Source organism: Nerophis ophidion, linkage group LG27, assembly GCF_033978795.1.
Source record: "Nerophis ophidion isolate RoL-2023_Sa linkage group LG27, RoL_Noph_v1.0, whole genome shotgun sequence".
In the NCBI taxonomy this organism is placed as follows: Eukaryota; Metazoa; Chordata; class Actinopteri; order Syngnathiformes; family Syngnathidae; genus Nerophis; species Nerophis ophidion.
The window spans coordinates 4,425,732-4,452,772 of NC_084637.1; the positions used below are offsets into that span (position 1 = coordinate 4,425,732).

At 40.6% G+C, this 27,041-nt stretch overlaps 2 protein-coding genes across 2 annotated transcripts in view; one reads left to right on the plus strand and one right to left on the minus strand.

The window, feature by feature from the left end:
* The window catches only part of LOC133544363 (collagen alpha-1(XVIII) chain-like), a 71,784-nt gene extending 65,887 nt beyond the window's left edge, over positions 1-5,897 (minus strand). Inside the window, exon 1 of the mRNA XM_061889596.1 lies at positions 5,685-5,897. Coding sequence (XP_061745580.1) covers positions 5,685-5,781 — 97 coding nt within the window. The 5' untranslated portion in view covers positions 5,782-5,897. The remainder of the gene's footprint in view (positions 1-5,684) is intronic.
* Positions 5,898-12,883: 6,986 nt separating this feature from the next.
* On the plus strand, positions 12,884-14,367 carry LOC133544104 (carboxypeptidase N subunit 2). Its single transcript, XM_061889166.1, has 2 exons — positions 12,884-13,011; positions 13,089-14,367. The coding sequence occupies exons 1-2, from the start codon at positions 12,945-12,947 to the stop codon at positions 14,159-14,161; spliced, it is 1,140 nt and encodes a 379-aa protein (XP_061745150.1). The 5' UTR covers positions 12,884-12,944; the 3' UTR covers positions 14,162-14,367.
* Positions 14,368-27,041: the final 12,674 nt, after the last annotated feature.

The window sequence follows — 27,041 nt, forward strand, 5'->3', positions numbered from 1 at the left end:
ACCATCATTGCAGCCGCTAAACAAAACATTCCTGGACCAACACAACACCTTGTGAGCATCCCACTGAGATGGTGGATGTGATATGAAAGGATGGAAGATGAAGAAGTTAAATATTCTTATTCACATTCCACTGGAAGGTCCTCCATCTTTTGTTACTAGGATAACAGTACAATTACTATGTAGATCGGTCTCAGATTTAAGTCTGTCATTGGGACTATCACGTTTTTTGTGGCAAAACAAAATAAGAAAAAGAAAATGCCAATAATAAAATAAAAAATAACAATTTAAAAATGTTTTTCTTTGTTGCTCATTGCCTGACATGCCAAAAAGTGTGCTAAGGACATACAGAAGAAGCAATTATGTACATGCTGTATTAATAAGTACGCTAATTGCACCAGAAATACCGGTTTGGGAAATAAAAAATATTAGCCATATCATCTATTCAGCAATTTCCTTTTATAATTGTATTGCTGGTGTATGAGTTATGGGTCTAAAGCATGGGTTTTAAACTCTGGCCCGCGGGCCAAATTTGGCCCACCGTGTAATTTAATTTGGGCCTTGAGGCAATATCAAATTAACATTACACTTGGCCCGCCGTTATTAAACAGCAGCGGTGCCGCTGTAACGCCTCAATTTCTCACACTTGCCAATCCTCCCGAAGTTCAGTGCCCCTCCCGAAAATCTCCCTGAGTAAGCATTCTCCCGATTTCCACCCGGACAACAATATTGAGGGCGTGCCTTAAAGGCACTGCCGTTAGCATTCTCTACAACCTGTCGTCACGTCCGCATTTCCGCCATACAAACAGCGTGCAGGCCCACTCGCAGAATATATGCGGCTATTACACACACATAAGTGAATGCAATGCATACTTGGTCGACAGGTAAACTGGTCACACTGAGGTTGGCCGTATAAACAACTTTAACACTGTTACAAATATGCGCCACACTGTGAACTCACACCAAACAAGAATGACAAACACATTTCGGGAGAACATCTGCACTGTAACATAACATAAACACAACAGAACAAATACCCAGAACCCTTTGCAGCACTAACTCTTTCAGGACGCTACACTATATTTTGATATTTACCTCAGAAAGCTGCAAATAGAAAAGAGGTATTAAATTTGTATTTAAATTTTATTTGATATGCCATTGATATGTTTTCAATTATTATTATTATTATTTGAAACTCAATTTTGCATGTCACTAAAAAAGTTACTGTATATAAGCCTTGCTTGTTCAATATTCAATGCAAACTTGTTTGGGTCCCTATTAAAAGGTTAAATTGTTCAACCTTGGCCCGCGGCTTTGTTCAGTTTTACATTTTGGCCCACTCTGTATTTGAGTTTGACACCCCTGGTCTAAAGAAAATGATTTAAATCAGAAATATATTGTCAGGCTTGCCACTGACAGTTTGTTTGTGTTTTAGTTTTTTCCCCTCTGCGTTTGTCTTGGTTTCCTCTGTGTTTAGTATTTCCTGTTTTTAGTTCCAGTCAGCGCTCTTATTTTGTCTGTTTCCTGTTTTTTTCCTTGTGCCCTGTTTTCCCTCAGCTGCGGCTGATTGGCACCTGGCCACACCTGATGTCAATCAGCCCGCTTCTATTTCAGCCTGTTGCTGTCCTCCAGTCAGTTGCTGGATTATTAGTTTGTGTTGAACCCCAAGATGCCATGAATTGATTAACGTGGACCCCGACTTAAACAAGTTGAAAAACTTATTCGGGTGTTACCATTTAGTGGTCAATTGTACGGAATATGTACTGTACTGTGCAAACTACTAATAAAAGTATCAAACAAATCAAACAAACATGCAGAGAAGGAGGGAGGCATTTTGCAGGAAAACATGATTTAATTTAAAACACTAAGACAAAAAACAAACAAAGGGTACAAACAAGAAGCGCGCACGTGGGCGGATAACAAACAAAAAGGCCTAGCGTGGAAGCTAGTCGGTATCGAGCAAGAAACAGAAGTCGTACTTATAATATAAAAACAAACTTGGAAGCAGGGAACAAAAGACAATAAGCTACAAACCACTATCAAATATAGCTAACCGCAACACTGCATAGACACGATATGATACGACACGACACGACAGTTAGCAACGACAAGAGCGACATCGAAAAGACAATAATCCAGCAACTGACTGGAGGACAACAACAGGCTTAAATTAGAAGCGGGCTGATTGACAAAAGGTGTGGCCAGGTGCCAATCAGCCGCACCTGAGGGGAAACACCGCACAGGGAAAAAAACAGGAAACAGGCAAAATAAGAGCGCTGACAGGAACTAAAAACAGGAAATACTAAACACAGAGGAAACCAAGACAAATGCAGAGGGAACAAACTAAAACACACACATATATATATATATATATATATATATATATATATATATATATATATATATATATATATATATATATATATATATTGTTTGTGAATGACTGAGCATTTCATGGAAGCTGCTTCTATAGCCAATCATGGCACCCACCTGTTCCCAATTAGCCTGTTCACCTGTGGGATGTTCCAAATAAGTGTTTGATGAGCACTCCTCAACTTTGTCAGTCTTTTTTGCCACTCCCGCCAGCTTTTTTTTAAACATTTTGCAATCATCAAATTCCAAAATGAGCTAATGTTTGCAAAAAATAACAAAGTCTACCAGTTCGAATGTTAAGTATCTTGTCCTTGCAGTCTATTCAATTGAATATAAGTTGAAAATAATTTATTCTGTTTTTATTTAAAATTTACACAACGTAACCACTTCTCTGCTTTTGAGTTTTGTAGTTAACTCAAAATTTTTTGTGATTAATTGCATATACTGTGGGTATAATTTTTTTTATCATTAATAAATATACCCGGGACAGATAATTATTAAGTTTTTATTACCATGACTGGACAATTAGTTTGCTTTATGAAATGTTTCCTGACCAATAAGCTTTTCTAAACGTCTCTACACAAAAAGGACATAAACAAAGTTTTAATGACAATAAAAAAAAAAGACCTGCAGTGCGTTGGTGTCTTGCCGTGTTTTTGTTTTATTTTGTAGGCATATAGCATTTGTATTCCTGCTGTAGGAGCACTTGCATTCGGAGGAGAGGAGCTACACTTCCATGTTTAGATACCAATTTTGCACATTAATAACACAAAATATATATTGTTACGATCAACTTTCTCAGTCTTTTTTGTCACTTGTGCCAGCTTTTCTGAAACATGTCGCAGGCATCAAATTCCAAAATGAGCTAATATTTACAAAAAACTTGTCCAGTTTTAATGTTAAGTATGTTGTCTTTGCAGTCTATTCAATTGAATATAGGTTGAAAAGGATTTGCAAATCATTGTATTCTCTTTTTATTTAACATTTACACAACGTGACAACTTCACTGGTTTCGGGTTTTGTGTAGAATAAATAACAAATATGTTGTATGACAAAATCAATACATTAAATCAATACATAAGATTTTGACTTAAAAAAAAAGTTAATGAAATACATGATGTATAATGTATAAAGTAGTTAAATTTTTTAATTGGTTTTAATAAATTGGGGAAAAAAAAAGTGTAATTATTCTATATTATTATGTGTGTGTGTGACATATATATATTGAAATAATAAATGCATTGTGTGTCTATACCCTGTGGTGCACTTTCTGCATATGTCGGCCAAAAACTTGCCTCATCCTTTCAAGCTCCCACATGCACTAGAATGCCTTTCAAAGACAATCTAAACAGTGTACACCGACCGTGTGTGTGTGTGTGTGTGTGTGTGTGTGTGTGTGTGTGTGCCCCCGAGAAAGGAAAATCTGAGCAAGAACCACAGATCCCAACCTGCAAACCCCCTTTCCACCTTCCAGCTGTACGGGATGTTGAAGTGAAATCCTAAGTGATGAGCTACACAACATCTGGATCGAGAACATACTTGTGCGTGCGCACACACACACACACACACACACACACACACATACAGGTACAAAAGTTGAGGAAGTGTGTGCAAGAATATGTGCAAGATTAGGTGCAATGAGTGCAGGATTAGGGGAGTTTAACACTTGATCAAGCAAAGAATGAACAGGTGTGGAAAACACACACACACACACACACACACACACACACACAAACACACACACGCACACACGTTTTGCCTACTTTCTGTGGACCCACGTTTGGTTAGTAGGTTGTGAGGGCCCCCCTTTCCACTATAGCTAGAATGATGAAACAAATATATCTAGCACTAGATGGGGGTAGAGAGTTGCAACTTCACTTCAGAATGCAAAACACACAAAGTAAAAAAAAAAATTTGACATTTGTAGTTGTGAGGACAGACCGCTGTTGCTAGGTAGATTTGACCGTACACAGAGTAATACGTTCTGTGAGTTGGCCATTTTTAAGGACAGCAAAATACTCAATGAAGGTAACACATCTAAATTGAAAATAAATCATAAATTGCGTATTTCTCAACCTATTTTCAGTCAGTTTACATTATTGTATAAATTTACAAAACATGTACTACATATACAAATGTGTGTACATAAGTAGTTTGCTTTTTTTTGGTACTTGTGTTCACCTTTGCCTGGTGTGTATACACACACACAAACACAAAGAAACACACACACATGTTTTTCCTACTTTGTGTGGACCCACGTTTGGTTAGTAGGTTGTGAGGGCCCCCCTTTCCACTATAGCTAGAATGATGAAACAAATATATCTAGCACTAGATGGGGGAAGAGAGTTGCAACTTCACTTCAGAATGCAAAACACACAAAGTAAAAACATTTTGACTTTTGTAGTTGTGAGGACAGACCACTGTTGCTAGGTAGATTTGACCGTACACAGAGTAATACGTTCTGTAAGTTGGCCATTTTTAAGGACAGCAAAGTACTCAATGAAGGTAACACATCTAAATTGAAAATAAATCATATCTTGCTCATTTTTCAACCTATTTTCAGTCGGTTTACAATATTGTATAAATGTACAAAACATGTATTACATATGTAAAATGTACAAAACATGTACTACATATACAAATGTGTGTACATAAGTAGTTTGCTTTTTTTGGTACTTGTGTTCACCTTTGCCTGGTGTGTATACACACACACAAACACAAAGAAACACACACACATGTTTTGCCTACTTTGTGTGGACCCACATTTGGTTAGTAGCTTGTGAGGGCCCCCCTTTCCACTATAGCTAGAATGATGAAACAAATATATCTAGCACTAGATGGGGGTAGAGAGTTGCAACTTCACTTCACAATGCAAAACACACAAAGTTGAAAAAAAAATGTGACTTTTGTAGTTGTGAGGACAGACCGCTGTTGCTAGGTAGATTTGACCGTACACAGAGTAATACGTTCTGTGAGTTGGCCGTTTTTAAGGACAGCAAAGTACTCAATGAAGGTAACACATCTAAATTGAAAATAAACCATGAAATGCTCATTTCGCAACCTATTTTCAGTCAGTTTACATTATTGTATAAATGTACAAAACATGTACTACAAATACAAATGTAAAGTAGTTTGCTTTTTTTTGGTACTTGTGTTCACCTTTGCCCGGTGTGTGTATACACACACACACACACACACACACACACACACACACACACACACACACACACACAGATAAAACAACATTTCAATTATTTTAGTCCCCTCATTTAAAGTCATCATAAACAAGTTTTCATAAGTAAACACAGACTTACCTGTGTACTGGCCGTGTGTCTGTTTGACTCCCAGTAGCAGGAGGATGATGAAGATGATGGAGGTCAGCAGGGTCCACCACCTGCTGCGTCCACACATTCTCACTCTTTTTCTTTTTTAAGGAGAAGAAAGAAAAAAAGATATCCTGTTACAAACTTGGGGGAGGATGTGTGATCATCTCCGGCTGAGAGTCAGACAACTTCTGGGGAGAAATAAATCACAGACAGGACAGATTTGTTGAACCTGTGCAGGATGTGAACCAGAAACAAGGTGGAGCTATTTGGCCAACTTCCTCTGTGGGGGTTTTCAAAGCAAAACGAGACGACGTGTACACTGCAGTGTGGGTTAAAGTTAGTGATAAATAGTAGACATTATATACTCAATACTTGAATTTGATTGGAATGTTAACGTTACATTTGCAAGTTGATAGATGAAAAGTGTTGGAAGGAAACCCAAACTATTTCTTAATTCTTCATCTATAGCAACATATAGACTATTATTTTGAAATAAATCGATGTTGCCTTAATTTGGTGTCATCCTTCACATGCAGATTCTCACCTTCACTTCCAGGCAGGCAAGTGGGCGATACTGCACATTTTGGTACTGATACCATACCAAGTAACGACAAGAGTGGTTGCCAAAATTTTCCAAGATGGGATAACAGATTCTGTGATATTTTTTCTCTTACTTTAAATTTTTCATCATGAGAAAAATAAGAAATAAATTCACAATTTTAAGCTAACCAAAAAGCCTAAATCATCATAGGGTTGTACCAGAGACTTTGTACGCAAAACTATTTATTTCATTTTATATATTATATAATTATATAAACATTTATACCCATGGTACCCATGGCTTCCTATGCAAAACAGTTCAATCCTGTGTATATATATATATACATATACATATATATATATATATATATATATATATATATATATACATATATAATTTAAAACCTTTGGCCTTGACAGACTACAAAATAATTATAACAAAAACAAATATATAGAATATATATTTATATTATTTATACAACCAAAACCATTTACAAATATGTATATATGATGAAGAACATAAACATATATGATTTTAGTTTTTCAAAAGTAGTATAAATATATATTTTATATCTATTTTGTCCATGGTGTGTGTGTGTATATATATATATATATATATATATATATATATATATATATATATATATATATATATATATATATATGTATATATACATATATATATATGTATATATATATATATATATATATATATATATGTACACACATATATATATATGTACACATATATATATATGTAGGTAAATAGATATATATATATTGTATTTATATGAAAAATATGTAGGTATATATATATATGTGCATATATAAAATATATATATATATACATACAGTATACATATATATTACAGTGTATGTAACAGCTGATGTACAATATCACAGTATATGTAACAGTTGATTTACAGTATATGTAACAGCTGATGTACAATATTACAGTATATGTAACAGCTGATGTACAATATTACAGTATAAGTAACAATATGTGGGTTCTTCCGAGGATGTCGTAGTCGTAATGGTTTGTGCAGTCCTTTGAGACATTTGTGATTTAGGGCTATATAAATAAACATTGATTGATTGATTGAACAACAAAAGGGGATCATAAAATAGAGAGTAGATCCAGCAGAAAATAGACATAAAAAACAAAGAGAGGTGTCTAACATAGAAGCGGTCGGACAAATAAAAAAAAAAACTTGAGACTTCCTGCAGGCTGGATATTGGACGCCGGCGGGCTGTGGTTTGGGGATCCCTGCACTGGACACCACCTGTATATATCTCACCTTTACTTGTACATGAAGTCCATTCGCCTTAACTTCTGGACCAAGATCTCAATGACTTTGTGGTGGAAGTCCTCCTTTTTCTCTTTTTCTTTTGAGTTCTTTCTCAATCGAGATCCGCCTCCGCTTCGACAAATCTCCCTTTGAACCTCGTTTCTGATCACATGACCTTCTGCTTCTATCAAATCCTCCTGTGTTGTGTGTGACGGGCCAGTAAACACGCAGGATGTTTAAACACGTTTACACATGTTTACCTAAACCTTCATCTTTCTCTGCACCAATAGTGCAATAGTTGCACACCAATAGTGCAATAGTTGCACACCAATAGTGCAATAGTTGCACACCAATAGTGCAATAGTTGCACACCAATAGTGCAATAGTTGCACACCAATAGTGCAATAGTTGCACACCAATAGTGCAATAGTTGCACACCAATAGTGCAATAGTTGCACACCAATAGTGCAATAGTTGCACACCAATAGTGCAATAGTTGCACACCAATAGTGCAATAGTTGCACACCAATAGTGCAATAGTTGCACATCAATAGTGCAATAGTTGCACATAACTCCCTGCATTGGAGGAGCATGTTTACCACAAAATGCAAGCTCCTGTTCCCTAAAAAGTGGCGTTTATCAGCTCTTTTAATATCTCCCCATGTTCTCTGACATTGTTCTTGTGGATGCTGATATTTAGTCTCACTTACAGCCGCATCAATACTCACATTCCAAACGTTTTGAAAGAAATCTGACCTTGAATGTTGGAAGATGAGCTTTCATGTTTGTCGAGGCGTCTTGGCAGCTTTTTCAGATCAGTTTATCCCATCCATTTTCTACCGCTTGTCCCTTTCTAAGTTGCTGGAGCCCATCTCAGCTGCATTGGGGCAGAAGGCAGAGTACACCCTGGACAAGTTAGGACACTCGTTGAGAATAAACGAGAAAATAATAAAGACGTTTTTTTTGTAGCACAGCCACAAAGTCATTATTTTCCAGTGTACTTATCCTTTTGAAATTAACAAGTTATTTTCTGTCCTCGAACCACACATCTTTGAATCAAATCTGGCAGCTCTGGTGTCGCTCTCCCAGTATTCATGACTTCTTGCTTTCAATGAAAGTCCCGTCTTGAAAAGTTGCTTTTTTTAGAAATCAAATCCTCCATTTCTAGGGCGAAAAAGAATCAGTTTGCAGTTGTTGTCTGTTGTTTTCTTCTTCTACTTCTTAAGAGTTAACTTCTGTGGCAGTTCATGAACTTTTGATTTATTGCCCCCTACTGTGAGGCAGACGTACTTGCTGCCTCATGGCCTGCCTTTCCCCCCGTGGCAACAAGCTCGCACACTTTGTGTGTAGCCATGGAGGCACAGCCTGTGGCTGCCTCAGGAGGCACCACCTGTGTTTGCCTCAGGAGGCACCACCTGTGTCTGCCTCAGGAGGCACCACCTGTGTCTGCCTCAGGAGGCACTAGCTGTGTCTGCCTCAGGAGGCACTAGCTGTGTCTGCCTCAGGAGGCACTAGCTGTGGTTACCTCAGGAGGTACCACCTGTGTCTGGCTCAGGTGGAACTAGCTCTCCAACTCCAACTATTCATCTAATCACGACTGCTGCTAATAAACGTGACGGGGGACTAAATAACAAGGCCCACCTGGGCCGTCTACGCACCTGTCGCTGTCTTCCGAGGCCGGTCCTGGCACACCCGTTCCGCTGCAGGCCCGCAGGCCACGCCCCCCACCACAGTATACTTTTGACCCAGTAGAAGTTATTGGAAACTCAAGACAGCCATGACATTATGTTCGTTACAAGTGTATGTCAACTTTTAACCACAAACTGAATACAACAGGGGTGTCCAAAGTGTGGCCCGGGGGCCATTTGCGGCCCGCAGCTAATGTTTTACCGGCCCCGCAGCACATCATTCTAAAAATACTAAGATATATATATTTGTTTAAACAATAAAAAGTGGAATAAAGGAGCAAATTGGTGAAATGCAACAAGAAAAAGTTGCATTGTTTTCTCTAATAATACCATTTTTTAAATCATTTCTCAAAAAATAATAATGAATAAAAATCAATGTTGCTATAAATTATTGATTGATTTAAGGACAAAAAGGACATAAATACAACAAAACATAAAAACCATGAAAAATGTCAAAATTTGAAAAAAAAAATTCAATACTAATTATATACTAATACTAAATATACTAATTATCCGATTGATTGTTATTATAAATATACTAAACCAATTACAATGTATATTATCTGAAGCTGATATACAGATTTAAGTGTTGAATGAAAAATTAAAAAAAACTAAAAAAATCATGACCTTTTTATGAGTGGGGCACTTTTGGATTCCCAAGGATTTTATTGGAATTGAATAACTTGTCTTTGCTAAAAAAAAAAATGTTTTAATTGTAATAAATTTTTGGTATGAATTGACCTATTTGGGGATCCAATGACTTCACATTAAATATTTCACTTTTAAATTATTTTTGGGGAAAAATATTGTATATTTTGTATTTTGCCTCAAAATATGGTTTCGACAAAAAGCTCGTAAAAAGTAAAAAAAATAATTCAGTACAATTAGCGATTCAAGGGTTTTATGAAAAAAAACAATATATGACTTATTTTGAACCTTGTTTAAGACCGAAACCCTTCGGGGTCCTTAAGACCTAACTTGAGGGAGCCCCAACAATTAAAAAAAAAAAAAAAGCGTATATTGTATTGGTTTTGAAAATGAAAAAATATCAACTTGGCCCCCGCGTGCTTTGATTTTACAGTGTGTGGCCCTCAGTGGAAAAAGTTTGGACACCCCTGGTATACAATATATACATAGTGAGAGAGAGAGTGAGCTTAAAACTATCAATGTGATTCTTACCAAACTAAACAAGATTGAAAACAAGACATCAGAGGTTAAACTGAGAATAAAGAGAATTTCGAATGAAAGAAGTCGAGTAGCAGTGTGAGTACGAAAGGTCACAGCAGGAGCATCTCCAACGTACACAAGGACCGGGAAAGTTCCCCCTCTGTGTTCAGACACGCCTGCAATGTGAAGACCTGCATTCCACGGGGCGAGAAGCTGGTGATGAAAGACGTCCAACTTGCAAAGCACACATCCTGCGAGTGTTCCAGTCAACTGAGAAATGGAAGTTATTGGAGGATGCAATTAAAACGGAGAAGATGCCGGTAATTCATAGCTTGGCGTTTTCAAAGTAAACATCAAGCAGCTGTTTTGATTTCATTTGAGAGTCGATTGCCAAAACATGTTCTCCTGCAAGCGGGGTGAAGCGCAGACAAGGATCTTCCCCGTCATTAGCTCGTCTGCACACTGGAGAGAAAAGCTGTTCCACATGTTTACAATAAACAGTCAAATATTTGCTCTAATCAAGCAGACTGTCCTGCACATGGAACTGATTGCATATTTAATAAATACAATTTAAAATAATAATTAAAATGACAGTTTGTAGCCTTTATGCTAGTGGGGGCGGCATGGCGTAGTGGGTGGAGCGGCCGTGCCAGAAACCTGAGGGTTGCAGGTTCGCTTCCCACCTATTGACATCCAAATCGCCGCCGTTGTGTCCTTGGGCAGGACACTTCACCCTTTGCCCCCGGTGCCGCTCACACCGGTGAATGAATGGTGGTCGGAGGGGCCGTAGGCGCAAACTGGCAGCCACGCTTGCGTCAGTCTACCACAGGGCAGCTGTGGCTACAGATGTAGCTTACCACCACCAGGTGTGAATGAATGATGGCTTCCCACTTCTCTGTGAGCGCTTTGAGTATATAACAATAGAAAAGCGCGATATAAATCTAATCCATTATTATTATTATTATAGTCTTTTGTTTTTCATTATTCAAGTTTGTTCTCCGCCATTGTGCGCGCCATTTGTTTGCCTTTTTTTAGTTATAGTGTTTAATAAACAATATGTACTCACATTCACGTCTGGCTCGTGCCAATTTCCCTTTGCATCGGGGAAACAATCCACGTCCATGTTCATGTTTATATTTACATCCAACACAATTTCCCAACTCATATGGAAACCGGGTTTGTATATATATATATATATATATATATATACATATATATATATATATATATATATATATATATTGTGCTCAGAGAGTATGGGGTATCGGACTGTCTTATTGTGGCGGTCCACTCCCTGTATGATCAGTATCAGAGCTTGGTCCGCATTGCCGGCAGTAAGTCGAACACATTTCCAGTGAGGGTTGGACTCCGCCAAGGCTGTCCTTTGTCACCCATTCTGTTCATAACTTTTATGGACTGAATTTCTAGGCGCAGTCAAGGCGTTGAGGGGTTCCGGTTTGGTGACCGCAGGATTAGGTCTCTGCTTTTTGCAGATGATGTGGTCCTGATGGCTTCATCTGACCGGGATCTTCAGCTCTCGCTGGATCGGTTCGCAGCCGAGTGTGAAGCAACCGGAATGAGAATCAGCACCTCCAAGTCAGAGTCCATGGTTCTCGCCCGGAAAAGGGTGGAATGCCATCTTCGGGTTGGGGAGGAGACCCTGCCCCAAGTGGAGGAGTTCAAGTACCTTGGAGTCTTGTTCACGAGTGAGGGAAGAGTGGATCGTGAGATCGACAGGCGGATCGGTGCGGCGTCTTCAGTAATGCGGATGTTGTATCGATCCGTTGTGGTGAAGAAGGAGCTGAGCCGGAAGGCAAAGCTCTCAATTTACCGGTCGATCTACGTTCCCATCCTCACCTATGGTCATGAGCTTTGGGTCATGACCGAAAGGATAAGATCACGGGTACAAGCGGCCCAAATGAGTTTAGGTCTCTCCCTTAGAGATAGGGTGAGAAGCTCTGCCATCCGGGAGGAACTCAAAGTAAAGCCGCTGCTCCTCCACATGGAGAGGAGCCAGATGAGGTGGTTCGGGCATCTGGTCAGGATGCCACCCGAACGCCTCCCTAGGGAGGTGTTTAGGGCACGTCCAACCGGTAGGAGGCCACGGGGAAGACCCAGGACACGTTGGGAAGACTATGTCTCCCGGCTGGCCTGGGAACGCCTCGGGATCCCCCGGGAAGAGCTGGACGAAGTGGCTGGGGAGAGGGAAGTCTGGGTTTCCCTGCTTAGGCTGTTGCCCCCGCGACCCGACCTCAGATAAGCGGAAGAAGATGGATGGATGGATATATATATATATATATATATATATATATATATATATATATATAGTAGAGATTAAGAGCTGCCTGCAATCAGTTGAATAAGCCCAGACCTTCTAATTCTGTCCTGTGGCCCAATTCAATCTCTTAAACCCCGCTGCACTTCACTTTCCCCCCCGCCCTCCCACCGCACGGTAAATAATTGATGAGCTCGCCTCCCCTCGCTGTTTTGTTTCCATCCTCTTTTGTGGCGTCTCATTAGGTTTTCCAGGCGGGCGAGCGGCCGTCTCCCTCGCCTCCATCATCATGTCAAGTTCCCCCCCCGCCGTGCGCCGGTCCTCGCAGGCGCCGGGAAGCAGACGTGCAGCTGCTGGTAAGACTAATCAGACACAGGGAACTTTTCACCTCCTCTTTCAGGTGTTTGCGAATGTTTTCTTCTGCTGTTTTTAGTAGCCATGAGGGAGTTCCTGCTCCTGCTCCTGGTGGCTTCAGTGGCGTCCTCCAGGTCTCACGGCGCCCGGTGTGAGTCAGGCTGCGAATGTCGTGGAGATCTGAGGTTGGCCATCTGCTCGCGGGCCTCCTTCACCCATCTGCCCGCCAGAGTCCCTCCCACCACCGAGCTGCTGGACCTGTCCCACAATCTCATCTCGCTCATCCCGGAGCGCTCGTTCGGCACGAGCCGCAAGCTGCGCGTCCTCCTGTTGCAGAACAACAACATCAGCGCCGTGCGAGACGGCGGCTTCTCGCTGCTGGAGTTCCTGCAGAAGCTGGACCTCAGCCGGAACCGGATCGCCACGCTGAGCGAGGGTTTTTCCGCGGGCTTGGCCTTCCTGCGAGAGCTCCAGCTGGCGCACAACTCGCTGAGCAGCCTGGACAGCCGCAGCTTCGCGCACCTGGACAGCCTGCAGAGGCTGAACCTGAGCGGCAACGCCATCCGCGCCATCCAGGTGAGGGCCTTCGCCTCCATGAGCGGCCTGCGGCAGCTGCACCTGCCCGCCAACCGGCTGAGCACGCTCAGCGGCGGTATATTCTCCATGCTGCGCTCGCTGGAGGTCCTCAACCTGGCCGGGAACCAGATCAACGAGACGCGGGCGGGGGTGTTCAAGCCGCTCACCAGCATGACGCTCCTCAACCTGGCCGACAACCGGCTGAGCAGCCTCTACTTCAAGACCTTCCTGAGCATCCACACGTACAGCACCCACATCCTGCTGGAGGGGAACCCCTGGAACTGCGACTGCGACCTGCAGAGGGTGTTCCGGAAGCTGCGGAGCGTCCAGAGACTCTTCCTGGACGACTACTACAACCTGACGTGCGGCCAGCCGGCGGTGCTGCGCCACTACCGGCTGACGGAGGTGGACACGGAGCTGTGCCTCGCCGAGACCGTCACCGTGCTCATCATCACCGTCACCGTGGTGATCACCTTGTTGGCCGCCATGCTGATGGGGGAGAGGAAGAGGAAGAAGAAAAAGAGGGGGAAGCACTGGACGCAACAAGGAGAACTTTCCGATGAGTCGGACTATTGATCACGACCCTTTTGTTCATCTATGACAGGGGTGTCCAAACTTTTTCCCACATGGAAAAATTAAAGCATGCGGGGGCTGTTTTGATATATTTCATTTTCACACCATAACAAAATGTATGGATTTTTAAAATTTATTTTACCTTTAGGGTTCCCGGGGACCATAAAGGGTCTCAGTTTTTAAAATATTAAAATTAAGTCAAATTTTCATTGTTATTTTTTATTTAACGCTTACAGTAAATCTCTATATCAACTTTTTTTTTTTCTTAAAAGTTTTTATGGCTTTTCTGTCAAATTATTTATTTAGTTGTTCAAAAGACTCCGGGTTATTAGTGATTCCTAGAGCCCAAAAAAAGTCTGCGGGCTATAGAGCGTTTTCTGTTCGGCCTCCAGTACTCTGGAATGCCCTCCAGGTAACAGTTCGAGATGCTACCTCAGTAGAAGCATTTAAGTCTCACCTTAAAACTCATCTGTATACTCTAGCCTTTACATAGACATCCTTTTTAGACCAGTTGATCTGCCGCTTCTTTTCTTTCTCCTATGTCCCCCCCTCCCTTGTGGAGGGGGTAAAGAATGGACCGCTCGCCTGTGTATCGGTTGGGGACATCTCTACGCTGCTGATCCGCCTCCGCTTGAGATGGTTTCCTGTGGACGGGACTCTCGCTGCTGTCTTGGATCCGCTTGAACTGAACTCTCGCGGCTGTGTTGGAGCCACTATGGATTGAACTTTCACAGTATCATGTTAGACCCGCTCGACATCCATTGCTTTTGGTCCCCTAGAGGGGGGTGGGGGGGTTGCCCACATCTGAGGTCCTCTCCAAGGTTTCTCATAGTCAGCATTGTCACTGGCGTCCCACTGGATGTGAATTCTCCCTGCCCACTGGGTGTGAGTTTTCCTTGCCCTTTTGTGGGTTCTTCCGAGGATGTTGTAGTCGTAATGATTTGTGCAGTCCTTTGAGACATTTGTGATTTGGGGCTATAAATATAAACATTGATTGATTTATTTATTTTAACAGTAAAACTAAAATGAAGTGAAGTGAATTATATTTATATAGCGCTTTTCTCTAGTGACTCAAAGTGCTTTACATAGTGACACCCAATATCTAAGTTACATTCAAACCAGTGTGGGTGGCACTGGGAGCAGGTGGGTAAAGTGTCTTGCCCAAGGACACAACGGAAATGACTAGGATGGCACAAGCGGGAATCGAACCTGCAACCCTCAAGTTGCTGGCAAACCGAGCTATGCCGGTTGGTAGAGTTGGCCCTAATTGCTAAATAAGCAGTATTTAGCAATTAGAGCCCTAAAAGATCAATAATGTAGGAACCCATTGATTTTTATTATTTATTATTTTTGAGTAACCACAGTGAAAAGATAAATAAAATACCACTAAATATATTTGGGATCCAAAAGGTGCCCCACTAGGAGTAATACATTTTTATTGTTTTTTTTTTTTTTTAACTTTCAACACTTATGTTACGAAATCAACTTCAGGTATATCTGTTGATTTTACGTTTTAACTATTATTTTTTTTTTTTTGTATGCTCTTTTGTCAAAGAAAACGTTTTTATATGGCAACTGCACAAAATATGCAATATTTACCACATAAAACATTTTAAAGTGAAATTTTTTGAACTAATTGGAGCTTTGAAAATAATTCATTATAACATATATATTTTTTGTCATTATTTTTTGTTTTGAGCAATGGCAAAAAAAATAAAAATAAATCATTGATTGATTGAAACTTTTAATTAGTAGATTGCACAGTACAGTACATATTCCGTACAATTGACCACTAAATGGTAACACCTGAATAAGCTTTTTGGGGTCCACATTAATCAATTCATGGTATAGATGTGAAGTGAAGTGAATTATATTTATATAGCGCTTTTCTTAAGTGACTCAAAGCGCTTTACATAGTGACACCCAATATCTAAGTTACATTTAAACCAGTGTGGGTGGCACTGGAAGCAGGTGGGTAAAGTGTCTTGACCAAGGACACAACGGCAGTGACTAGGATGGCACAAGCGGGAATCGAACCTGCAACCCTCAATTTGCTGGCACGACCACTCTACCAACCGAGCTATGCCGGTTCGTAGAGTTGGCTCTAATTGCTAAATAAGCAGTATTTAGCAATTAGAGCCCTAAAAGATCAATAATGCAGGACACCATTGATTTGTATTATTTATGAGTAATCACAGTGAAAAGATAAATAAAATACCACTAAATATATTTGGGATCCAAAAGGTGCCCCACTCAGAAAGTGATACATTTTTATTTTATTTATTTATTTTTTTTTAACTTTCAACACTTATGTTACGGGATCAACTTCAGGTATATCTGTCGATTTGACGTTTTAACTATTATTTTGTTTTTTTTGTATGCTCTTTTGTCAAAGAAAACGTTTTTATATGGCAACTGCACAAAATACGCAACATGTACCACATAAAACATTTTAAAGTGAAATTTTTGAACTAATTGGAGCTTTGAAAATAATTCATTATAACATGGATTTTTTTTGTCATTATTTTTTGTTTTGAGCAATGGCAAAAAAAAATAAAAATAAATCATTGATTGATTGAAACTTTTAGTTAGTAGATTGCACAATACAGTACATATTCCGTACAATTGACCACTAAATGGTAACACCCCAATAAGCTTTTTGGGGTCCCCATTAGGGCTCCCGGGTACCATAAAGTGTCTCAGTCATTAAAATGTTAAAAATTAGTCAAATTATTATTTATTTCTTTAATTTAATGCCCACTGTAAATCTCTATATGAACTTCAGGTTGATATAAAGTTAAACATTTTTTTAAAAAAGCCTTTATTGTCAAAGACAACTTTGTATTTTTATAGTAAAACTAAAATATGCAGTATTTAGTCATTTGAGCCCTAAAAGATCAATAATGTAGAACACGATTGATTTTAATTATTGTTTTTGAGTAATCACAGAGAAAAGATAAATAAAATCCCACTAAATATTTTTGGGATCCAAAAGGTGCCCCATCCATAAAGTAATACATTTTTATTTATTTATTTATTTGTTTTACTTTCAACTCTTACAGGATCAATTTCGGATATATATGTCCATTTTACATTTTAACTATTATTTTGTTTGTTTTATGCTCTTTTGTCAAAGTAGACATTGATGTATGTGTCTGACAACCACATATGCAATATTTTCCACATAAAACATTTTACAGTGAAATATTTGAAGTTGAATTGATCAATAATTCATTATAAAATGTTTTTTTTTTTTAGGAGCAATGGCAAAAAAAAGAAAAATAAAGATGGACAAGAGTGTGAATGTTGTCTATCTGTGTTGGCCCTGCGATTAGGTGGCGACTTGTCCAGGGTGTACCCCGCCTTCCGCTCAAATGCAGCTGAGATAGGCTCCAACGAACCACCGTGACCCCGAAAAGGACAAGCGGTAGAAAATGGACGGATGGAAAAGACAAAAAAAAACCAGCCTGCATGGCAGCTTTGTGTCAAAGTTGTAACTTTTTCTTGTTAGATTTCACCTCATTCCACTTATTTAAAATGTTTTTCATTTCTTATTTTTGCAATAGCATTTCCAGAATGTATTTGGAGGTGGCGACTTGTCCAGGGTGTACCCCGCCTTCCCCCCGATTGTAGCTGAGATAGGCGCCAGCGCCCCCCGCGACCCCAAAAGGGAATAAGCGGTAGAAAATGGATGGATGGGCATTTCCAGAATGTGTGGCGGGCCGGTAATCAATTAGCTGCGGGCCCCAATTGGCCCCCGGGCCGCACTTTGGACACCCCTGGTTTAATGCATCACAACAAAATGAGGCACAATAATGTCTTCATTCCACCACTGTATCAGAATCGGTAATTAAGAGTTGGACAATATCGGAATATGGATATCGGACATAAAAAGCCATTATCGTACATCTCTAGTGAAAATGATTTATTGGGAGCAAAGGCACTAATCTAAGTTGAGAGCCGTGGCGCCACATGTTATATTGTTTACTTTCATCTGTAGGATGAGACAGGATGGATCAGACTGCCAGCAGACCTGTTTGACACCGAGGGAAAGATTATATTAATACCGTTAAAACCCGCAGCCCAGATAAAGCACTCTGTCACCACGTCAAGTCCCATCACTTCATGCTTACTTTTGCCTTTTCCCATTTTGAACAGCTAACGAGATCACAATGAAGGATGAATCAATCGGAATACTTCTATGATCCAAATCCAATAAACTATCAGGTGTCTGCAGGGCTCCAATTTCGCCGAGTGGAGCCCAATAAACGCAGCATAATAGCCCAGCTTCAGTTCCTCCCTGCAACACAACACGTGGACAACAAAGTACGCCAGGATGGAAACACCACGCAGGTGAACATGCATATTGTTGCATCATCGAGGTTTCATGCCTCACACTTGCACACAGCGGGCGGATTAGAGGAAAGAAGACATTAAGCTGTGCAGAGAAGGATTACATGCATGTTCTGCTGCTTCAGAACATGAAAGTACGCGTGTATTTATCCATCTTGATCACTTCCACTGTGGAGCATGATGCACACGTGTGACACTTTTTATCAGGGCTGGGAAATACTGCAAATTTGGAATCAATCTCATACCTGGTAAATACAAGGCCAGTATATATATATATATATATATATATATATCAATGTTTACTTATATAGCTCTAAATCACTAGTGTCTCAAAGGGCTGCACAAACCACAACACAAACCACTACGACATCCTCGGTAGGCCCACAAAAGAGCGAGGAAAACTCACACCCAGTGGGACGTCGGTGACAATGATGACTATGAGAACCTTAGAGAGGACGAAAGCAATGAATGTCGAGCGGGTCTAACATGATACTGTGAAAGTTCAATTCAGAGCGGATCCAACACAGCCGCGAGAGTCCAGTCCAAAGCGGATCCAACACAGCAGCGAGAGTCACGTCCACAGCGGAGCCAGCAGGAAACCCTCCCAAGCGGAGGCGGATCAGCAGCGCAGAGATGTCCCCAGCCGATACACAGGTAGGTGGTCCATCCTGGGTCCCGACTCTGGACAGCCAGTAAGTCATCCATGGCCATCGGACCGGACCCCCTCCACAAGCGAGAGTGGGACATCGGAGAAAAAGAAAAGAAACGGCAGATCAACTGGTCTAAAAAGGGAGTCTATTTGAAGGCTAGAGTATACAAATGAGTTTTAAGGTGAGACTTAAATGCTTCTACTGAGGTGGCATCTTGAACTGTTACTGAGAGGGCATTCCAGAGTACTGGAGCCCCAATTGAAAATGCTCTATAGCCCCCAGACTTTTTGGGGGGTTTGTGAATCACTAATAAGCCGGAGTCCTTTGAAGGCAGATTTCTTGCCGGGACATATGGTACAATACAATCGGCAAGATAGGATGGAGCTAGACCATGTAGTATTTTATACGTAAGTAGTAAAACCTTAAAGTCACATCTTAAGCGCACAGGAAGCCATATATATATACATACATATAAAAATATACACACACACACACACACACACGCACACACACGCACGCACCATTTCAAGTGACTACCTTTTGAAGGTAATCGAGAAAATGCCCAGAGTGTGCAGAAAAGTAATCAGTGCAAAGGGTGGCTATTTTGAACAAAAATTGTGTGTGTAAATATATATATATATATATATATGTGTGTGTGTGTGTGTCATTTTCCATGTGTGACGTCATCCACATGCAATATGTACTTACGGCCAGAAGGGGGCACACCAAGGCCCTATGAAAAACAAAGTGGGTTGTAATTGTGTGTGTATACATACACACACACACACACACACATATATATATATATATATATATATAGATATATATATATACATATATATCTATACATATATATACACACATTGTTGAAAAGGTGTGTCCAAACCCTTGGCCTGAACTGTATCCATATATATATATATATATATATATATATATATATATATATATATATATATATATATATATATATATCTCACAACGAACACCAACCTTTTACATGTGTGACGTCATCCACACGCAATGTGTACTTACGGCCAGAAGGGGGCACAACAGGGCCGTTTGAACAGCAGAGAGGGTTGTAATTGTACACGCTGTTCTAAAAACTAATCAATGCCTGATTTCTTTGTTTACCTTTTAGCACGTGTATGTTATAGAAAAATACAATGACGTAATTTACCCAGCAAGGACATCATCATTGACTTTACCTCCAGCATTATCCAACCATGAGTGTTAGAGATCGTGTGTGTGTGTGTGTGTGTGTGTGTGTGTGTGTGCGGCGAGACAGACAGAGGTGTTAACAAAGAGACAGCATGGCTGCTTGTTAACACCTTCCCTCAGATTCCACACGGCATCTCCACTGAGAAACAGCCAGATTCTCACACAGGATTCAAGGGTCAACAGCCGCCCGGGGCCAAAGGGCTCCAACAGACTGCAGTTCTTAGGTGTGAGTGACGCCCACTGGTCTGTGGCCGCTGTGACCTCCTGAGTGACTTTTTGATTGATTGATTGAAACTTTTATTAGTGGATTGCACAGTTTAGTACATATTCCGTACAATTGACCACTAAATGGTAACACCCGAATAAGTTCTTCAACTTGTTAATCAATTCATGTCCAATTGAGGGTCCAAACTGGAAAATTTGGAGGGGTCAGCGCACCAAAAGAGTGATCATCAGATTTCTGAAGTTTTCACATTACTCAGCACAGGACATTGAAACAACGTTAAGAAAATGTCGAACTAAGTCCTGAAGTTGAGCAACTCCAACCTAACGTTGAAACAACATGCTTTTTGACGATGTTAATTCAATGTCTGTCAGGGCGTGGACTTTGGGGTGTTTGTTTTCCCGAGATGCAAGTAAAGTCGGATCGGACATGGCTTGGAGGTAAACGCATGATTTTATTTTAACTCTAACAAAAGGTACAAAACTAAAGGCGCGCACAAAGACGGAGAACAAACTTGATGAATGAAACAAAAACTAGCACTTGGGCAAAAAACTATGAACATGAAACAAATAAACACTTACTGTGACAAGAATAAACCAAACTCAGGTGGCAAGAAACGAGCAGCAAGAAAACTATGACAACGGCATGAGTAGTAAGGATATCAGATAGCATGGGTGTCCAGGAGGTAATATCACCAGGCCTGGCAACTGCAAGCTTAAATAATACCGACCTGATTAGTGACAGGTGCGTGGGTGCAAAACGTGAGACAGGTGAAACTAATGAGTAGTCATGGAAACAAAACAAGCGAGAGTGCACAACAAGGAACTAAAAAGAGTCCAAAAAAACAAACAGCACATGGCCAAACAAAAACATGATCAACAGACATGACAATGTCAGGTTGTAATGTTGCTTTGACCACTGAAATGTAGTCATTTCCCATTTTGCAACATTGTTTATATACTTGGTTTCTGTAATGTTGCAATATTTTCTCATACAATTATGACTTTTTTTATGTAGAATTATGACTTTTTAATGCAAATTGGTGACTGTGGATAAGCACAGCCGGCGAACGAGCAGCGGGACAGGGCACGCTAGAGCCCAGCCAAAGATGGCGGCAAGGAGGCGGAGAATGCGGCCGAGCAGAGAGGCGGGCGTGCCGGGAGTGACGCCACAATCAAATTCAGGTGCGTGGATCGCGCACCTACACACAATTAATGAATCTCCTCTAGCTGTGTAATAGGGCAGCAGTGGAGGAGGGTGAGGCAGAAGGAGGAGGAGAGCCCGCAGCAGCGATCGAGGAGTGAAAGCAACAAAGAGCAGACGACGACAACGGCGGCTGAAAAGCAACCAAGGAGCAAGCAGTGGAGTTGGAGCTGAAAAGTTACCCGACCGCAGACAAGCTTGTTATTGAAAAATAAACGAGTCAGACCTGCCAAAGCAATGTCCTTCCTTGGTGGTCAGTGGAACCCCCACGACGACGGCAAGAGACTGTCACAGTGACATTTTGTCAAATAAAATTATGACTTTTATCGCAAAATTGCTAATTTTTGTTGTTTTTCTTGTAAAATAGTGACTTTTTTGAGTAAAATTACTTTTGTCATAATTTTGCAAAGTAAAATTATGAATTTTGAGGTTTCTTGTAAAAATGGGACTTTTGTCGAGTAAAATGACAACTCTTTTCATAAAATTGCCAAAATGTTAAGCTTTTCTTGTAAAATGGCGACCGTTAATGAGTACAATTCCAACTTTTATCATAATATTGCACACATGTTCAATTTTTCTTGTAAAATTTTGACTTGCGTTGAGTAAAATTACGGCTTCTATTACAATACTGCCCAAATTCTAAGTTTTTCTTGTGAAATTCCAACTCATTTTTCACAGCAAGCTTTTTTATATTTGCATAGTATGTATATATTATTTATGTTGTAAATACACATCTTCATATATCTAGAAAAGAGTGGTTCTAAAGAGGGAGGCATTTTTCAGAGGTCTCTAGAAGGTATGAAATACAAGATTGTGTGTGTGTGTGTGTGTGTGTGAGGTTGAAGGTTGACCTGTGAGGCGTCAGATGGAGACAAAACCCAGAGAAGGAAGCATGCCTGTCAAACACGATGACTTCAGCAGCCATGATGGCACACATGTGGAGGATCATCGCTGTTTCAAACCCTTTAGAGTGCAGGTGTCAAACTTGAGGCCCGGAAGCCAAATCGGGCCCACCACATCATTTAATGTGGCCCGTGAAAGCCTGGAAAAAAAAAGTGTGTCAATAAAATACGTATTACTATTCATTATTCCAGGGGTAGGGAACCTATGGCTCTAGAGCCAGATGTGGCTCTTTTGATGACTGCATCTGGCTCTCGGATAAATCTGAGCTGACATTGCTTAACACGATAAGTAATGAATAATTCCGCTGGTAATCACGGTGTTAAAAATAACGTTCAAAAGATAAAACATTCTCATGCTTTTTTATGTTCAAGAAGTTGCGTTAATGGTAAGAAGTAATTTATTTATTATTGGTTAGTGTGGGGCTTGCCCTCCTGGGGATTCTTCTGACCACCAAGAGCCTGTTTTAGGGTTACAATATTATTTTATTTAATTTTTCTCTCAGTCGCTTTCCAGCTATTTTTTCTCTTTCGTCCTCACTCGCGCTCTGGCTCCAGCTCCGACCCCGTCTCTCCCCCTGGCTGCTGCTTATAACAGAGCGACAGGTGATTAGATAACAAGGCCCAGGTGGGCCTTCTACGCACCTGTCGCTGATTTCTGGGTCCGGTCGTGGCAACATCCTGCTTTGCTGCAGGCCTGCAGGCCACGCCCCCTCCACAGTTAGCTTCAGAAAAACAATGTTATTACAAAGAATAAGAGACTTATTATACTCTGGAAATGTTGGTCTTACTTAAAAATGCACGCGTTTAGTTGTGTTCAGTGTTGAAAAAAATATTATATGGCTCTTAGGGAAATATATTTTAAAATATTTGGCTTTTTGGCTCTCTCAGCCAAAAAGGTTCCCGACCCCTGCATTATTCTATTCATATTTATAAATTATTACTTATTACTTTACTAAATGCATTTTTTCTTTCAATTTTAACAGAAAAAAAATGCATTTCTTTTCAACTTTAATATTTTCTGATCATCCCAAATATTATATTATTACATACTGTACTCCGGAAAATTTTTTGTAAAAATAAATATGTCAGCTTGACTTACGAGTTCAAAGCAAGATATCAATTAATTTGTACATTTAAAAAAAATATATAATAATCCATCCATTTTCTACCGCTTATTCCCTTTTGGGGTCACGGGGGGCGCTGGCGCCTATCTCAGCTACAATCGGGCGGAAGGCGGGGTACACTCTGGACAAGTCGCCACTTCATCGGAGGGCCAACACAGATGGACAGACAACATCAAATACCCAATTGTGTATACGATGTCAATCAATCAATCAATGTTTTTCTATATAGCCCTAAATAACAAGTGTCTCAAAGGGCTGCACAAGCCATGACGACATCCTCGGTTCAGCGCCCACATAAGGGCAAGGAAAAACTCACAACCCAGTGGGATGTCAATGTGAATGACTATGAGAAACCTTGGGGAGGACCGCAGATGTGGATGACACCCCACACCCCTCTAGGGGAGACCGTGAATATACATGAATGTGATTATACGTTTATATTAGTACTCTCCAAGCATTTTTCTTTAAACAAATCAGATGCATCACACTTGAATTTTGATTAATCACAGGTTATTTATCACCTGCTGTCATGTCTGTTCATGTTTTTGTTTAGTTATGTTCTGTTTTGCTTAAGACTCCTTTGTTTCTAGTTTTTGCACTTCCTTGTTTGTCTTATTACCATGCCAACTCATTAGTTTTCACCTTGTCTTAATGTCACGCCCCTGTCCTCATGTCTCAAACCTGTTTTCACTAATCACCACAGTATTATTGAAGCCTGTCTGTTTCTGTTGTTCATTCTGGCAACATCACGTCTTTCTCACGTCTACCACCTGCTACGCACCTTGCAATGATCCATGTCTCGTTCACAGTTCCATGTCATGTAAGTTGTTGTTTATAGTTCATAGTTAATTGCCTTTGTGCTAGTCTTTTGTTTCCTTAGTTTTTGTACCGCCATTGTGCGCGCCTCTTGTTTGTTCCTGTTTTTAGTTATAGTGTAAATAAAAAATATGTACCTTCATTCACGCCTTGCTCGCACCAACTTTCCTTTGCCCCGGTAAAAACAATCCTCGTCCAAGTCCAAGTCCAAGTCCCGACACCTGCATGCATAATTTAAATATATTTTTTAATAAGTGGCCCTCTGAAGGCAGAAATTACTGCAATGTGGCCATCAATGAAAAACGAACTTGACGAGTATATAATCACAAATTTTACGACATTTCTGTTCTGACTAAATTCCAGATTTCAAACTCCTACAGTGGGTTAGAGTGTTCGCTCTGAGATGGGTAGGCTGTGAGTTCCAACCCCGGCCGAGTCATACCAAAGACTATAAAAATGGGAGCCATTACCTCCCTGCTTGGCACTCAGCATCAAGGGTTGGAATTGGGTGTTAAATCACCGAAAATGATTCCCGGGCACGGCCACCGCTGCTGCTCACTGCTCCCCTCACCTCCTAGGGGGTGATCAAGGGTGATGGGTCAAATGCAGAGAATAATTTCACCACACTTAGTGTGTGTGTGACAATCATTGGTACTTTAACTACACCGCCTCTAAAAAAAAAGTACCAGTCCCCCAAACCCCGGTCGTCGTCACTTTGTGTCATTGCTGGTTTTACAAGCAGAGGAGCATGTTCGGCAGCACACAATCACAGAGTACTTACATGCAGTTACAGTGTGTAGACAGAAAAGGGAGAACGGACGCATTTTGGTGTAAAAAGTGATGATAAAGGTGAAGTTTTAACACAGAAATGCCCTCAGGAAGAGGTGCTTTAAGACAAATCACTAATCCTCGTCTCTATGGCGACAAATAAAGTATATTTCTTACAAGTATCATTATCACTGCGGGACAAGGAATAGCTAAACATGCTTCACTACACACCATAGCTCACCGGCGTCAAAATGTAAACAAACGCCATTGGTGGATCTACAGCTGACATCCACTGTAATGATACCAAGTACAGGAGCGTATCTAATCGATACTACTATAATTACGTTGATTTTTTTTTGGCATCACAACAGCTTCTTTCGTTTTTTCAAAATGTGTATTATGTTTAGAAACTCAGGAAACAACTTAAATTATGACTGATGTATGGCCTTGTAACTACTTGGTATCGGATCGATACCTAAATGTGTGGTATCATCCAAAATGAATGTAAAGCATCCAAACAACGGAAGAATAAGTGATTATTACATTTTAACAGAAGTGTAGATTGAACATGTTAAAAGAGAAACTAAGCAGATATTTACAGTAAATGAACAAGTAGATTAATAATATTTTTTTACTGTTTGTCCCTCATATTGTTGACAAAATAATAGGTAAATAAATGACAAAATATGTTACTGAATATGTCAGCAGACTAAATAGGAGTCTTTGTTTGTTTACTTACTACTAAAAGACAAGTTGTCTGGTATGTTTACTATTTTATTTAAGGACCAAAGTGTAATAATAAACATAAGTTTAATTAACCCTAAAAATTTTTGTTAAAATAAAGCTAATAATGACATTTTTTGTGGTCCACTTTACCGAAAAGTATCGAAATACATTTTGGTACCAGTACAAAATATTGGTATCGGGACAGCACTACATCTACCGTATGAGAGATCTGTTTGTTATTTAGATTGACAGGTAAAATGTGTATTTATGTCCAGCAGGAGGAGCATGGAAGCCACTGGCAGGAGGTCAAAGGTCAGATGTGAGCGAGGGGCTCTGCTGCCCCAAAAGCCTCCCAGCTTGTTCATGCTGGCCAGTATCAGCCTGTTTAAAACTTGATGAGCGCGTACACGGCATGCACCTTCCTGTGGGCCCCATGTGCTCCTGCTGTGAAGACACGCCCATAAATGAAAAAGAAACAAGTTGTGGAGAGGCGCAGCCGACGGGCTGACGGCGGGGCAGGGCACGCTGCAGCCCTGCCCAAGATGGTGGCAAGGAAGCTGAGAATGCCGCAATCGAATTCAGGTGCATGGCTCACACACCGGGAAACGATTAACATTTCTCCTGACACTGTATAAAAGGGGAGAAGGAGGAGAGATCAAGGACGAAGGAGTAGAGTCCGCAGCGCATGAGAAGCGAGAGCAACACAGAGCGCAAGACGAGAACGACGACGACGGCGGCTGAAAAGCAGACCGGGAACAAGCAGTGGAGGAAGGAGCTGAAAAACGCTCCGAGCTGCAACCCAGCTTTATTGAAAAATAAAGAAGTCAAACCTGCTCAAAAGCATAACCTTCCTGGGTGGTCCATTGAACCCGAGCGACGACGGCAAAGGTCGTTCCCACA

Coding starts and splice junctions, on each gene's coding strand:
- LOC133544104 (XM_061889166.1), top strand. CDS start 12,945: ATGTCAAGTTCCCCCCCCGCCGTGCGCCGGTCCTCGCAGGCGCCGGGA. Junction 13,012..13,088: donor AAGCAGACGTGCAGCTGCTG/GTAAGACTAATC, acceptor TGCTGTTTTTAG/TAGCCATGAGGGAGTTCCTG.